This window comes from Anopheles arabiensis, chromosome 2 (genome assembly GCF_016920715.1).
Source record: "Anopheles arabiensis isolate DONGOLA chromosome 2, AaraD3, whole genome shotgun sequence".
Taxonomy (NCBI): domain Eukaryota; kingdom Metazoa; phylum Arthropoda; class Insecta; order Diptera; family Culicidae; genus Anopheles; species Anopheles arabiensis.
In genome coordinates this window covers 106,396,645-106,413,551 of record NC_053517.1, presented here as the reverse complement: position 1 = coordinate 106,413,551, position 16,907 = coordinate 106,396,645, and the positions used below count along the sequence as shown (strand labels likewise).

Below are 16,907 nucleotides of genomic sequence, written 5' to 3'. Positions count from 1 at the left end.
GTCGTATTGCTTCCTTTGTGTGCTGGGTGTGTGTCTGTGTGTGTGTGTGTGTGTGTGTAAATATTTAGTACAAACAAATCATTGGGCGCAGAGAGTGTCTAATCGGCAATTATCAACCGTTGTCTATCGTTATCTTTTACGTCGGTGTAGTAATTAACGCTGATGCGTAATGGAACGTGATACTTCCTTCTTTCATGCTTGGAGGAAGCATTGGCAGCGAGCGCAAGACAGGAATATTTATTTCCCTGCAGTGAGGTGTACTAAAAAGCATGTACTAAGTGTTTTCTAATAGCTATAGGTCTACAGTCTCACTGGGTGTAATGTGATCGTGTAGCAACCGAACCTGACCCTGGCCAACAATTGGATGGTCAGGCGTAAAGTGGTAATATAATCGCTAATGATACGTTAACCTAAAACCAGCACTGTTGTCTAGTCCCCAAGAGAGATCTTCCTTCTGCGGTAGATTCTACGCAAACGATCAGGAAACGTTGCTGTGGCAGTTTTTGACTCCTTTTAACACGACGAACTCAACTCTGCTCCATGATCACACGACACAACTCTTTAGAACGAATCACTGGCCAAAAATAGGACACAGTGTAACGTGCAGAGTTGGATATGGAGCGTCCACAACACCATCTAGCACCCGGGACGGAGGGACGGGGAGCGGGCAGATATATTCAAATTTAGCGACGATAATAAAGCTTAATTTACACCAATTAATTCGTAACCTTGAGAGACCATAACTGTTCATCCAGCAGAGCGCTTCGCAGTCGTCCGCGGCGTGGTTCTTCCTCTCCGAAAAGGCGAAAAGGCGCCACGCAGCCGGGTACCGGTTTCTGGGGACCAATCACGACCCGACACTGCTGCTGCTGCTGCTGCTTGTTGATGGTGTGTCGCGCATGATTGTGTACTTCGGCATCCAACAACCAACCAACCACTCTGCCCCGGTGTACGTTTGTTTGCTGTGAGAGGAATATTAATTGCTACACCCCTCTCAGTTCAACAGCGAGTCGAGACACGAGGATCGAGGACTTGCCAGTAGAAGGATCTCGCACCGTCGAAGGGGAGACAGTGCAAAGATATCCAGCAAAGTCATGCCCCCGTCACAAACCATTGAGAAGCTCGCTATAATCCGTTGGTGTCAGATTGGAGGTAACTCTTTGGAGGAGCCAAAAAAAAATCTTCCGCAACATTCGCAGGAATCAATCTGTGCCCAACCTGACGACTCGGAGCGCGAATCTCCATTCAGCGATGACCTCCACCGGTGTTACGGATACGGTTGGTGGAGCGCACGACGGCGAGACCTTATGCGTCACACGGCAAGAAGTGTGCTGCCACTCGGGCGAACCCACCTACACTTGATCCCCCGGTCCGGCCGGCTTTGGCCAACTGATCCAGAACCGGTTTTCTTACGCCACCCTCTTCCCTTGCGCCGCCGACACCATCCAGCAAAGACGTCGACGACGGTGTCGTGATCGTGTTAGACGTGCGACAAGTTAAAAAAAAAATGGAGTGATGGAGACGCGGAACAGGTTCTATTCTTAGAGCCACCCATCGGTTTACAAGAAGGGGTACAGTGGGGGTAGACTTGAGATCCAGTTGGGGGCACTCCTTGTTTTAGTGATCTTGATAAATAAAAGGTTCAGAGACACAACGCGCACCACCAATAGCCCGGTTCCGTGGCGGCTCTCAGGTGTTCGTGTGATTCAACAAAACAAACAACTCGTGTAAGGCTGCTCCCCATGCTCTAAGCCACCTTCAGATTGTGTGTGTGTGTTTTTTTAAAGATCGCGAACAACGCAACGCCAAAACAAGCAAACCAACAAAAAAATAGGAGCAAACGTTCTAAAAAAGCGCAACCGACCCGCGTTTACGCTCTAGCGAACTCTACACCACCGCTCTCGCACTAGGTCAGCAGCAATTAAGTAATTATCGTTCGGCATTAGCCACTCTTCCGCCTACTGGGAGCTCAGGTTTCCCTTCTAGTTGCACCAGTTTGGGGTGTGTGTTAGGTCGTGAGATGAGGGAGCAGACAAAAGGGTGAAGGGATTTCAAGCTTTTTTGTTGCACGCACACGTTGGTGTAGGTCGCACGTAAGGGTCGTCGGCTCAGGTGAAGATCTCGATAGGTTCTAATGAGCTTCAGGAGGTGAGGTGAAATAGTTTACCGATTTTTTGTTTGATTCTGAGGAACTCCAAAGGGAAATTTACAAAATGTACAGGGAGATCTTGCTGATTATCGATGTAATTTAGTAATTAGACACTGTTGGAGGCTAGCATTTGATGTCCGAACATTGTTCAACATGTTGGAGGACCTAATAGATATCCTAAGATGTTCTTGAAGTAACGAATTCAGTAATAACTTCTTGAGGTTATTCTTTGTTAGTCTCCAATGGTAAGCCTAACACATCGCTATCGGTGTGAACTCTAGAATGTGCTTCAAGAAGGCCTTAACGCTATTTCAAGGTTTTCATCACAACACACAAAACACAGCAATACAGTAGAAACTTCTTGAAGTCTCTAAGCCCTAGAACACATTGCTATCGGCACAATGTGCAGCTTGGTTCGAGATAAACCACATCTCAACCCGGGGTACACTTGGTGCACTTGGCAACAGCATTTGTGTCAGCAGAGCTAACAGGCCTAAACCCCCGCCTTCTCGTGCCTGGTTTGTGTGACCCGTTATGTGCCTTTTTTCTCTCAGTCAGCCTCCACGAACTCCGTTCAAAGAGCTCCGTTGGGATGGACGCAACACAGTTCTGTTTGCCGGTTTGCCTCCAGCCGGTAAACGATTCCCAATGTCGACCAGGCAAAAGGTATACATTACACCACTCCCAATGTGTGTGTGTGTACACTTGCCCCGGCACCCCGACGCTCTGGAGCGTTGTGTTGCTGCTGCAGGTCGTCTTCCCTTCAGTGCCCTCCAAACTTCCCTGCTGAAGTACAAACAACGCCCGAGAGATGCACATTCGGCGGGTGCCTGTTGGCAGTTGAACTTTACCCCCGTCGCCCAATCTCCAACTGCCCTTGCTTCATGTCACCTCTGCGTGTGTTCGCTCTCGCCCTCTTTCGTGCTCTGTATGTAAGGTGCGGCATCGGCCAGTATGAAGGTATGTTGCTGCATCTACTTAAAAAGCCACCTCAGCGTGCAACGAGCCCCCAGCGCGCTGATTGGAAGAGCCGGTCAGTAGAGGAGCACCCGGGGAGGGGTGGCAAGTTTTCTTGCTCGTCCATTAAACGATGCGTACCGGGCGTGTATGGTGGTGGTGTTGCTGCAAGCAAGTACTGCCTTGCGTACGGCCGCCACTAGCGCCTAGCGACGCGAGAGCTTGGTTCAGCGTGATTGCGTGCGCCGGGCCCCCATGCTAGCCATATGCGCGAACGCGCGCGCACATGAGGAGGGCAATGCACTGCCGTTGTTGGGTTTGTTGGGTTTTTTGTCGGACACTTGCCACACACAGGACAAGTTTCGTTTCGTAATGCCGGTTAAAAAAACGGTGTGTCTGTGTGTGGACTGGTACGGTCGCGAAGCTTACCTACTTTCAATCATCAATTGGATCGCCCCATTTTTAAACCTCCCAATTGTACTCAAGTGCGTGTTTGTGTGCAGCGTTTACATTCCTCGTGACAAAACTCCAAGTTGAGATGTATTTCCTCTCAAGTATGGCGAAGTGTGTTTAGTGGAAGAGAAATTTCCCTCCTCAAACAAGGTGGTTCAAACAACGCCGGAGCTCGCCTTAAACGCGACAGACTCGCCAGGGCCATGTAATCGTCTGGTGTCTGTGCCCCCGCCCGTCGTTCGATGACCCAACCCCCGTTATCCAGTGCGATAATGCAAGTGGGACGGCGGTGCAGGTTGGCAAACACAGCCTGTGCAGTGTTGGCAGAAAAGGAAGGGAAGGAGGATGCGTTTAGGTGTGCACTATTGCGGGAATAGTTAGCTATCAGTAGATACGTATCAACACACAGACACAACCCAGATAGAGGAGGGACTGTGTGTAGTCATGCTGTGTGGGTCGTACGATATAATTTAGAGGCGCCCTTTCTGCCTTCTTATCTTCGGGAACTAGCTCTCCCGCGTGTGTCGTCGGCCTGCAAGGGAAAGGGTGCGGTGTACAGGTACAGACCACCCCCAGATAAGGTTTAGGATGAAGTCATTGACCTCCTCCGTGGCTGAAATTAGTCATCAGAGACAGATTACGAGATGAAAATGCAAGTTTCTAATACGTTTTTTTTCTATTTCAGCTTGCAACAGACGACGAACTCGACAGCGATGCCGTCGCTGCTCTGCTACAGCTCTAAGTGGTGCGAATTATCCCCTGGATGCTCCAAAAACCTGCTCTGAACAAGCTCTGGCAGTTATATCGATCGCACACACAATCATCGTGCGTGGAAAGTAAGTCACCGCGGCGGCGGCGTTGATGACGCGCTCAAGTCCGCTCACAAAACCACTGCACACAGCTGGAGGGGCATGACTAAGCGCAAACACACACACACACACACAGAGGGAGATGGGCTAGAAAGGAAGGGGGGAAAGGCGACGCACTTGACAACTGCCGAGTCGCGCGATCGAACCGTTTTCGCCGGTCGCGTGCATTGCTATCGTGGTGGGGGGGGGGGAGAACGCTTTGCCCAGGGCGCGATAGACATCTGTGGAGGCAAACGCGTGTTTGCTGGCTCCGTCCGCTGTCTTCTACTCCGTGCTCACTGCTTCACCACCGATTTATAGGTTCGTCGTCTATGCCGTCGTGCTGCTGCTGGTTGGATGACCGTTTTGGTGACCCTGCCTAGCAACCGGAGAAAGACATGACTTCGGCGTGTTCCATTCCAAAGAAAAAAGAAAACAACCCCACTCCACTCTATGGACACCGCTCAAACGCGTGCTTATCAATTGATTTCTTTTTCGTTTTTTTTGTTTGTTTGTATTCTTGCTACTACAACCTCGTCATTGTTTCTAAATCCCTCCTTGTCTGCGCAACCCCATACGCTTGCAGGGAGGTGCATACAGGGGGGGGACTGCATTCGTTGCGCATTTGTCACTAGGTGTAGGAGAAAGTGGAACAACACACCGCATGGTGTGTGTATGATAGCGATACAAAAAACACGTTGCATCGAGACTGCATAGCACCGCGCCCGATAACGTTGGGCCCGAGCTTAAAAACCGTTTCCATCCCAACCGTGATCGGCTCCAGACATTGTTGCTTTTGCCGCTTATCAATCGCCTCTTGAGACGGCGAGCCACTTGAGACAGCCCTGATGGCGAGTAGAGGGAGGAGCGCAGGCTAATCGTTCAAGTACTTTTTCACCTAGATTCGCACAGAAAGTGTGTGTGTGTTTGTATGTGTGTGCGTGCGCAATCGAAACATGGTCTGCCTACCATTACGGACGGGAATGCTGGATCGATCTGCTTTGGCTCTAGCGTTGATAAGAAATTTGCGTGACTGGCGGAATGCGTGTGATGGGAAGCTTTAAAGGCAGATTTTTTCGCGTGATGTAGTGCAGGGAATCGTGCTGTTAAAATAGCTCTTCTTGAACAAGATGAATCTGTTTTTAGAACTCGAGTCATTGGATAGAAATTTGAATGCAAAATTCCAATCCAACTGTGTTCCAAAATATAGGGGCCTCGGACCTTGTCACTTAATCATGCTGTTGGAGCGTTGCAATTTTCAACCTTTTTGGTAAACACATTCATCGTAACCCCACCCCCCCCTCCCCCCTCCGCGCGTTGATGGTAATTGCTTTAATTTTCCACAACGCACGACGGCCACAGCAACAGCTCGGGCCTACTGCATCTCCAGGGATTTAACTTCCATCGTCAACACAACTCACTTGGGCAACAGGCGGCAAATGAAGCCAAACTGCGGAAAGCTTAAATTTTATTGGCCAGGGTCCACAACCCCCTGTGTGTACACCCCCCCGGGTGAAGCGCATTTTGCGGCAATTGCTTCAACAGCTTTGTCGTGTCCCCACCGTGTCGAAGCGCGGGTATGCAGAGCCCGGTCGGGCCGGGTCTATTGGTTCTTCAATTAGAGCAAAGGATTAACGAGACATCGACCCCCACAACACCTCCCCTACATTGGGGTAGTGAGCTACATGTGTGTGTGTGTGTACAGTGCGACCGCTCAAGACACATCAGCTGCAGTTGTCAAACAAACGGCACAGCACATAAGTAATTCGTCCATTGTTTTCTTTTTCTTCTCTCTTTTTGCATCGGCCGTTTGTTTGCGGGTGGACGTCATGCAAAAACACACACACACACACAGAGCGTGGAGGTGTGCGGAGATCAGAGCGCGCGGGGGGAATCGTTAACCTTTAGCAAACGTCTGCATCAACAACGTATGACAAATGTTCGACCAAAGGCAGCACACGTTCTGCTACCTTCTGGCGGGGGTTGTTATAACCCACACCCGCCTTGAAGAAGCTATCCGTCGACCTTTTTTTTTGTCCAATTTTTGAGCACTTTTCTTGTGCACACAAAGCGGCGGTACCAAACGACGACGGTTGTGACATTTTCGGCCCAGTCCTACGTCACCGGAGCGCTACCCAGAGCGTGTTAGATAACGACCTCACGACCTCTGCATGCTGCAGCAGCAGCAGCAGCAGCAAAAAAGAAGAAGGCAAAAGCACGCCCAGACACTTGACAGCAAATCGATATCACTCAATCGAGTGTGGGTGGGAAGCGAAAAGGCGGGCAAGTGATAAAGGCTTTGTGTGAAGTCCACTTATCAACAAAAAAGTGCTGAACATGCACAAGAGTTGCGCCCTGCGATCGCGGTGGCAGAGATCGAAGTGGGGGTAGGGGGTGGAGGTGCATTGAGACAGACAGGATAGAGAGAAGTGCAGAAGGTGCGTGCGCTTTGTGCGGAAACACGGAAATGGTAGGCAAACGCACACACCAGTGTCTTCCCAAATGCCCCAAAGGCCTTCAAACACCACCCGTGTGCGCAATGTTCAGTTTCTTATCGGGACGGGGGGCCCCCGGGAGGCTTTACCAAAGTTCTACCGAATGGGTAGTTGGCGGCTAGCAACAGGCGGCAAGACAACAGCACGAACACGCACTGTGTACTGTGAAGAAGGTCGAAGTCGACGGGGTAAAGTCGGTAGCGCGAGATTGCAAAGGGGGGGAGCGCACACATAATGTAGAGCATGGAAGATAAGTTGAGGTTTGGGGGGGGGGGTTTGGCCATGGAGGTCATATGAGCAGTTGAAAGAGAGGTGCCGATTGAGGTGTAACGATTCTCTTTTTATAACTATAAATGGTCAATAGTGAATTGGAAAAAGGGAAGTACTTACGTCCTGCCCGATTTGTCCCATGTCGCTGTAGTATTCCACCATGGAGTACATTTATTGCAATCACTTTTTGGAGTAGGCACCGGAGAGAGAGAGAGGAAGCAAGGGGATACTGATTGGTTCAATTAGCCTGCAGCGTACAGCGGACCAGGAGCGGTGTCGTGGGGTCGTCTTCTCCGTGCGATGTCTCCGAACGCATTAATTCCACCAAACCGTCGCGTGGCGCGCGTTGTCTAGGCTTGTTGCGTTCACTCGTTCTGCCGTTTCTTCTTCTTCACTTTGTTTTGCTTTTGTTTACTCTCTATCTTTCACACAACATTGAGAGCACGCACAAACACTCTGCAATCTTGCGGGCGCTCTATTGCTTATCGCGGTATCGATTGTCAGCTCCGCGTGCGCGCCTGTGTGTACAGCAAGAGAACAATCGATCCAGCAGCGGCGGCAGAAGCAGCAAACAAATAAGAACACAGCGTGTGCCCCCACCACACACTATCGCAAGCCACGATAAAGGGAACCGAAATCAGTGCCGTTTGTTAGTACAACACACGCACGCACAAAAACACACACCAGGGGCACCAGAATGATTTGATTTTTGGGGCAGAAAATCACTCGCTTCCTTTTTGCTGTCGCACGTGGGACTTGTGTGTTTCACCGACTGCACTTTCACTTTCACGAGTGCCCTTTTTTACACTTAGTACGGTAGCTTAGTATGCGTAGGCGCTTGTTTTAGTACACAACAACAGACATGGGGGATGGACGCTTCTTCACAGTTGTTTCTGACCGTTCACTATACAATGACACTTGCTGTGGAGGAAAGAGAGAGAGAACAGAAGCGATTAGAAATAGGAACGCTAAACGCACACACATACACACCCACATTGCCTATTAAGTAACACACATTAAACACATTAGAACGAAGCCGGCTGTTAAGCAATGGGGGAAAACAAAACTAGGCTAAACAAACACACAATGATGGACGGGATCGATCGGCGGTCCCTCCAAGAGTAGTATTGACAGATGAAGCTGCCACACAAATGCACAACAACAGCAGCAGCACACAATGCCGGCAATTGTTTTCACAGCTTCCATCGGCGGCGCCCTGAGCGCTGTTTTTTGCCCCTCTCGAACGCAGTGATCGACCGAGATTCGAGCCCCCCGGAGCGGTCTACTACTCGATTAATCCTGTCAAATCTCGCTGACGCTTCATCGAGCAAACGCTGGCCACCACTCACACACGCGCACGGGCTCTATCTGAGGAGATTCGTCTAATGGAGAAAAAACACCGTGAGTGCGTGATCTCTCTTCGGACCCACAGTCGGGGAGAGGAGGGACCCTGAACGCGGCTCTTTAAACCGGACTTGTTTTTTTTAGTGACCGCTTCGTCACACTGTGTTGGTTGGACAAAATACGCTATATTTAGCAAAAAGAGTGGAGGTGTGTGTTTTGTGCGGTTGAGCAGCGTTCGTGCTGTAGTAGTTTGAGTGGTTTGCCGATAATAGTTGCGCGTTAAAGGGAACGCTTCTCGCTGCTCGTGTGTGTGTGTGCGGAAGGACGCCACACCGGTTTGTGGGCAATAGATAAACGATGGTCCGCTCTCTACCACTGTGCACTAAACAGAAGCATCCAGTGGCAGCACACAGAGACAAAATGGACGCACAGCGCCGTCACCAGAGAGATGCGTTTTGTTGTTGAGCTGGTTTTGTTGTCGTCGTTGTCGTTGCCGTTTTCGAAGGCAAACCGCCGACAACGACCGAACTGTCTACCAAGCCAAGGTGGACGAGTGCGGGGAGAGGGGGGGTGGGCATTTCTCACTCGCCAACCTCTCCCCTCGCGTGCAGATCTTTCCATGGGGCGCAAGATGCGTACACAAACCACCACAACCCGTCGTGCCCGCCGCAACATCGCACATCGAAGCCGGTTGTTGTTTACCCGATCTTGGCGTTATGCCGCCCGCGTCCCCCTTCCTGTTGTGTCTTTCTCTCTCTCTCTCTCTCTCTCTCTCTCTCTCTCTTTCTCGCACACTGGCGTCTTCCTTCTCATGCCAATTATCGTTCGCTGTCTCTCGCGCAGCGATACACAACTCGAGCATATATTAGCATCATCCTCTCGCCTGTCGGTTGCTGCGTGCCCGGTGTGAGATTTGCTCCAAATGCATCTTTTCTCCCCGTGCCTGCCTGCCTGCCTGCCTGTCTGCCTGGCCGGTCGCGCTTATCATTTGCTCGAGGGGGAGAGCAAAGCCGATAAGTGTTCCGAGTGCCGGCCGCTGCTGCTGTGTGTGTGCGTTGTGAGGTTAAGTTATTGATATCGATCAACAAGTTGGTGTGTGGAGCGGCCCGCAGACGACACACTGTCCGTTGCCAGGTTGGTGTTCTATTTCGATAACAGTATGAATGTTATGTTTTCCTACAAGGAACAACTCTTTTGTAACCAAAAGAGTGAGCATAGAACTCGAAGGGAGTGGCATAAATCCACACGCACAAGAACCGGCTAAAAAGGTGTATGTGTGTGTGTGTCTTACCCAAGAGGGATTAGAAACGATTTGTTTTTGGTTTAAAATTAGATTTCTTTTCATTTTCCCTTTTCAACCTTGCAGCTCCCCTTTTTGCTGGGCGGAAAGGGTGGGGCAAGAAAGAGGAAGGATTATTTTACACGGTGTGATGCCAACCGTTCTCGGCCCAAACCCACACTGGCTAATCGTCGACGCTAGGGCAATAATAATCGACAGGAAGAAAGCGGCGGTCCGATGGCCGCGAACAGTCCCAAAATCACCATAAAATCCACCAGAAATCTATGCCATCGGTTAGGGTTTCCTTCGAGTTTTTTTGTATCTCACTTCCATAAAATGTTCGATCAGCGACAAACCGGTTTACCATACATACACACACACACAAGCATATATGTATGCCAGAAGGTAGCCAAAGAAGGAGTCGGATGTTGCCAAAATAAAAAAAAACGTTAAAAACATGAAGCGACAATAATAATGGCGACATCATCTTTCCTTCCTCCCCTTGCTCGGGTCGGGTCAGCTGGGAAAGACGATACCCTTTTTGGGGCAGATAAAACGGGGATGGGTGGGTGGTGTCGAACAGCAGGCGGCTGAGCATAATATCGTCGTAATAATTGGATTCCTATGCAACGGTATATACCGCTCTCGCCTGCCTCTTGGGGCGGGTGGGGTGAACCACTTCCTGTGCATTCCGGTCGTGATCCGCTCTGGGAGTTGTTTTTGTCCCCTAACCAACCAAACAGGCACAAATCACACACTAGAGCAATAGAAAGCATTATTGTGTATGTGTGTTTGGGAATGTCATCCGATACACCGGGTGCCCAACAACAGCTGCATTGCTGGTGCAGTTGCATTTTTGGGCTTTCTTTTAAATTAAATTTTCACACAACCCTCACCAAGGCGTTAGGGCGCAAAACACACAAAATTTAACTTTCATTTTCGACCTTTGTGACAGCTCGATGGCCATCTTCGTCCCTGGCCTGGCGTCCATTTGCACTCCCACCCTCCCCCATCAGCTTGTGAGGCCCAACGTTGGCACCGAGCGAGGAAATGGAGCTATTTTTCTTCTTTTTTTTTGTTAAATGCACCACAACCGCAACTGCAACTGCACACCCGGCAACACGGAGAACAACAGTCCCACGCGTGCACGTGTCTAACAACACCGGTAGCAGGAGCGACAAAGTGCCAAAGTGAGAAGGGAGTAAATAAGGAAGCAAAAAGTAAACCCGCGCGTGCACACACTCACGCATCACACACACACACACACACACACACACACATTCTTTCGCCATTGAAAATCGTTCATTTTGTTGCAACGCTGCAACAGCACGGCCACTTTTCATCATCTCATTGTGTTTTCGAGTGGGTGAGTGGGTGGTGTTTGTCCGTACGCGCCGGTCTCTGGTGTACAGTTTTCACTCAAACCTCTCAATCGCCTGTTTTTTTTGTTGGTTGCACAAAGTATATTGATAAAAAATAAAACAGCAAGGTGCATTAGTAACACGCATCAGTGCACGCACTACAAACACACACACGAACACACAGTAACGCACGGTGAAAATCGGAAAACTGCAGCACCGCAACTGCACATGCACTAACGACGGTGGTGGGGTGTTAGTGCAAGCGTACCGAAAGAAGAGGGGTCAAGGAATGCATTCGTGTTGGGGGCAGGCAGCAAAAGCACTCTAAGCGGAGCTGTTAAGTACGTCCACTAAGATACTAGCACGTTCATTTTGTTCACTTTTGTCCTCACTAGGTCCCTTTTTACGGAAGCACTCACGCTAATGCACATGCACTCACTACTGCCCGCGTTACTAAGTGACCCTAATCGCAACACAGGATCCAGCGAACTTCCGTTTAAAAACAAATCCTTACATACATCACGTCCACGAACGCCCGCTGCTTTTGAACTAAAACCGTTTTTCCTGTTTATTTTTCCGTTTTAGCCAACACTCTCGCGCGACAAACCAACTCGCAGGCAGTGCTTTTGTGCCTCCCGTTTACTTTGGTCTTCGTACCCTCGAAGCGATTCTTTCGGTCTACGGCCACAAGCACACAACACACCCCCGGTGTACGTGCGGTGCGGTGCAGGTTTCTCGAGCTCTTCTCGATCCCAAACTACTCACAACGACGGCATTTGTTGAACTGAGCAGCGAGAGCGACCGCAGCGCCGAACTGGTCTTACTGTCTGTATCGCACACACGAACACACAGACCGGCGGTCCGCGGTCCCGTTTACACTTACATAGATTTACAGAAACCGGTGGTCCGCGCGGTCCGTAACAAAGGCTCGTAAACACCGCACCACCACAGCAAACGAACGCGACGAGAGCGAACCCCGAACCGAACCGAAACGAACGCGCGTGTGTACGAAGCGAACGAACACATGCGTGCACTCAGCGTGGTGCTCTCCCCACACACTAGTGCGTTACGGGCCCCGGTACGGGATCTAACAAGGGAAGGGAGCGGGGGGGGGGGGGAAGGCCTCTCATAGAAGCTGATACTAAACAGGGCCTTAACACAGTAGCAGCAGCATCACCGTGTGCAGCAGCAAGCTTTTCTCTCTCTCTCTCTGTAGCGCACCCGTCGTAGTTTTGATGCGTCTTCCCTACTATCACACAACAAAGAAAATCCTAATTCATTTCAAAGATGAAGAAGAGGAAGCGAGTTTGTCGGATGTACGGGGAGGTACGCGTGAGGAGGTTACATTCGTTGCATGGATGTTGGTGAGTTTGTTGGTTGACGCGGCTACAGGTTGACGACGGTTTTTGTGAGCGGTCACACACAAAAATATGAACCGCAACCAAAAACACGCCAAGAGAGGTGCCTGTCGGACGAGATTTTTAAGCCGTAAACAACAGCGCCAAACCCCCCTAAGAGGAGCCGGCGGCGTTCGTTCGTTCGTTCTGGCACATCGCGATCGAGATTTGGCCGCACGGGACGCCGCCACCGCGGGAGAATGCGAGAACGTTCCCGTAAGAGCCGATCAACAAACAGACTGTTGTGTTGTAGATTACACAGGTGCGAGCGGGAAGAGCGAGGGTTAGCATCGTTTAATTCATTAAGATTACTTTCAAAGTAAGATTTCTAATCGGTTTGTTTACCGCTACAGTAGACACCCTGTCCAGGGCGGTAGGATTGGAGGTGTGTGAGTGTGTGTTTGATATGAATATTACAACGATGGGGCTCGGGTAACGGAAACTGACCCTGTTTTGTTGATGCACGGCTCTGCACGGACGGGATCGAATAAATCCCTATGTTTATGGGTTGGTTTATGGGGCGCGCGGTGGTAAGGGCTTGTAGTGATAACGATGTGTGGTGTAAGCCCAGACGAGGAAAACGACCAAGAAAAAAGGGATTTGTTGTCTTTGCGACAGTGTATGGTGGGGACCATTGGTTTGTGTTGATGCACGATGCAGGCCGAAATGATTTATAATGGTAAAATAATTGTAGTATACCGCGTCTTGAGTTCAGCTCTTAGCTGCACTGTATCCTGGCATTGGCCCACTTGATGATTTCAGATGGAATGCTGATATTTTAGCCACACGGTCTTGTCGGTCTGTAGCGCTTTTGCGACTTGTTAGTACAACGTAGCAGGATGTAGTTAGTCCTTGCTACGGGGGGACGGTCCACACGAGCCTTGATTCCACGATGGACACGTTCATATATCGGAAGAAGCGTTTGTTTTCTATTTTTCGCTTTGGGATGAGATATTGCCTTTAGGTTTTAACTATTCTGAACAAAATGTTTAATGCCAATCGTTAAAAACCCCCTTAATAAGGATGAACAGGGATTGTCATATGATCTGCTATAGTTGCCATACTTTCTGGACTCTGTATGACATTGAGTGGTACATTCAAGTCTAGTTTGGGAGTTAACAGATCATGACATAACGGCATAAGGTGTTCAATAAGTATGCTAAATGTTATGAGAACCACTGAGACTGTATGTCTTACTGAGCTCAATCGACTCGCAGTAAACAAATTAGTCACTGATAGCCACAACTATCAGTCGGGAGGGTAAACAGGTCAAGATTAATTATTGTTTTTTTTTTAGACAAGTTTGTTTTTAAATAATAATTCTAATCTTTTTACGTATATTTTCAGCGAAGGCGATTCATAGTGATTTTATGATGTGTTTTTAATTCCAATTATTATTGTTTTGTCTACTTTTAGATTACTCTTGTGACACCTTTTCCCTACAAGCACCACAAAGAACTGATAGCTTCGTATTACTTTTCCTACAGCTCCAGCGCCACTGGCCGTGCGAATCGTAACGGCCCCCAAAACTTCTAATTCACCCATGAACGCTGCTCTAGGCCGGGCCTCCTCTCGCCGGTGCCTTTTCATTTTCACTCTCACTCTCACTCGCATGAGACGGCGTTTTACGGCCGTTGGTGCGTTCGTTCGTTCTGCTGCTCGGACTAACACCGACTATAGTTACTAACACAAACACAAAGAGCGAAAGAGGGAAAAAGTGCGTAAAAGTGCTCTTGTGCACGCACTTTCTATCGTGTTCCTCCCCATGCTCGTAACGTCCTCATGGGGGAGCCAACGCTAGAGAAAGGATTTGAGTGAGCAAACGTGCCTCCGTTTGATGAAGAAAGGAAACCCTCCCCCCTTTGCCCATTCCTCGTCGCTTCAATCCCCCATGCCACCTTCAAGGAAGCACGGATAGAAAAGGGCTTTACGCGGGTATTATCGTGCGTTCGTTTGTTTTTTTTTTTTGCTTTGATGAGTGGTAAGCAGTTGGGAGAATCATTGTCGTAGTCCTCGGGGCGTTTGAATCGAGGCGTGCGAATTTGGAAGATTGTCGGTTAGCTTAGGTTTTCTGGTTTAGTATGCCAAACACATGCAGAGGGAAAGAGAAGAGAGCAGCAAGAGGAGGTATGAGGTAACACGACCCTGAGCGAATTACCCAGTCCCGATCCAGCTCGCCTTCGAATGACCTCGGATAAGAGTGAAAATGAGCGAACTGTGGGCTCAAATTGATGGATCAAATTGCGTGTGCAAAGTTTTAGTTGGTGTGGGAAAGGAAGAGGGAGAAATAGAGAGAGAGAGAGAGCATATGAAGGAAGGAAGGAAGAATAAATTTGGAGATTGTTTAAATTTTTATTTCCTTTGCTTCAGCTCCCCAAGGCCCCCACGAAGGCATGCGATCAGTTGTAATGAGCTCCGGCCGGAAGCTCTGGCCACCTTCTTCCACTTCTTCTTCACATCTTTGGTATGGGGGGGGGGTGGGTCCATCCTTGCAGTAAAGGTAGGTTGTGGTTCGGATTTCTCACTCTCACGCACACACACACAAACCCACTTACACATATGTGGCGCATTATTACGCATCACTTTAGTAGGGGCGATCACCAAACGGCCTAACCTTACCCAACCTCGTTTTGGTTATTTCGGGACGGGAACACAATGTTGCGGGGTCCGCGTTATGCGTTTGTTTTTGTGCGTCTTACATAAGTGTGTAGAAGGGAAGAAAAAAAATCAATAAATATTTAACTATTATTCCACCCTCTTTATCGCTCTCTCTCTCTCTCTTCGGAAGTAGGAGAAAGAATGTTGGTATTACTACCACACAATTCTGAGGTTGCGTGACCTGCCCGGGTGGGAGTCATTTGGGGGGAGGTTGGGGTTAGTTGCTGCAATCCATGCGTGCGTAGAATGACGTTTTTCGCTTTGCAAACGACACACCGACACGTTATTCCCTCTGCTGAGGGCTCATATGGGAGCGCGGGGTTCAGTGAGGATTTTTTTTTGTTTTTTGGGAAGTCAACTGGCACGAATTGGGTTTGCGTTTTGGTTCTGCATGCGTAAGCTGGATTTCATACGCAAATAATGCCCAATTTTACTACGCAGCAGTCGCTTTGTTTGTGTGTGTGAATCAACCGTAGTAAAATGTGCGTGTGAAAGGCCGTTGCCGCCAAAAAGGAGCGAAAATAGAATGGAATCGTGTTAGAGAACAAGATGGGGAAATTATGGAATTGATGGGACGCTATTCCCTTCCACCATTTCAAGCGATATGATTGACATTTATGCTAGTTTTCCCCCCTTCTTGAATAAATTGATGGAAGATGTGTAACACAGCGCAATAGCGACGGGTTTGGGTCGTAATTTTGATTCGCCTCATGTAGAATGACATCCTCATCATGTTGCTGTGGAAAGAGGAAACACAAACCAAATTTCCACTCCATGCCAAAATCGTTACAATGTAACGGAACCGCTTCAAGGACGCACACAGTTCTAGCCCTGGGAAGCTGATGGGACACATATTGGTGGGGACACAGAGAAGCACAGAGAATCATATCCCTTTTTTTTAGGCTGGTACGCACCATGCACGACCAAGAACAAAGAAGAAACACAGCCCAGCCCGGGACCTTGCAGAGGAAACGTCGGATTCCCGAATCATCATCATCATCAACTGGTTGCCCTTTAAACGCAGAAGGACAAACGGTACAATAGGGAACCCGAAATGATCCGGGAACGGGCCCGTTAGACGGAGCGAGATAGTGAGCCCCGCCAGGATGGCTACAGTGTGTTTGGGACACTCTGAGTGCACAATTTCTGGACTTTCTTCTCTCCAGAACTCACGCACTGTCGCCAGGGGTTGGTGCGTATGCGTTGGGATTACATAAAAACACATCCCGCTTCTGGTGTATCCCCGAACGAGTCCCGGCGAACCCCCGAATGTCTGGAATGCGTGCGGGGAATTGCGTATTTGCAATGTATTTGGATGCGTGGCGGTGAGGATTGGAGAATACTGTGTGAGTGAAAGCCAGGAGTGCGTGAGATCCTCCTTTTCCAGCCACGGGAATGCGTAAACATCGAACCAACACCCCAGTAACTATCCTTCGGGAACCCGCTGTTTTTTTGTGTGCGTTGTAGGTCTTTTGGCCTGGAAATGGAAATTCGGTTTTGACTTCTTCCCATAATCGATCGACTATCGGAGTGGAGAGAGTGGGGTTTGATTTCACATTCAAGTTGTTTTTTTTCTTTTGGTGTTGCTGCTACCCTCCCTTGTAGGTAATATTGTTGAGGTTCGTTTTTAATTGTCCCCAAAAGCCTTAAATGTCAAACGCACATTGTTGTCGCTTGGGGTGCGCTTGGTAAATGA

At 49.3% G+C, this 16,907-nt stretch overlaps 1 protein-coding gene across 1 annotated transcript in view; it reads right to left on the bottom strand.

Annotated features, from left to right (window-relative positions):
• Window positions 1-11,915, bottom strand: part of LOC120908410 (sestrin homolog) — a 31,650-nt gene extending 19,735 nt beyond the window's left edge. The window contains exons 1-2 of the mRNA XM_040319373.1: window positions 11,675-11,915; window positions 7,293-8,093 (exon numbers count right to left, since the gene is read on the bottom strand). Coding sequence (XP_040175307.1) covers window positions 7,293-7,343 — 51 coding nt within the window. The 5' untranslated portion in view covers window positions 7,344-8,093; window positions 11,675-11,915. The remainder of the gene's footprint in view (window positions 1-7,292; window positions 8,094-11,674) is intronic.
• Between the last annotated feature and the right edge of the window lie 4,992 nt (window positions 11,916-16,907).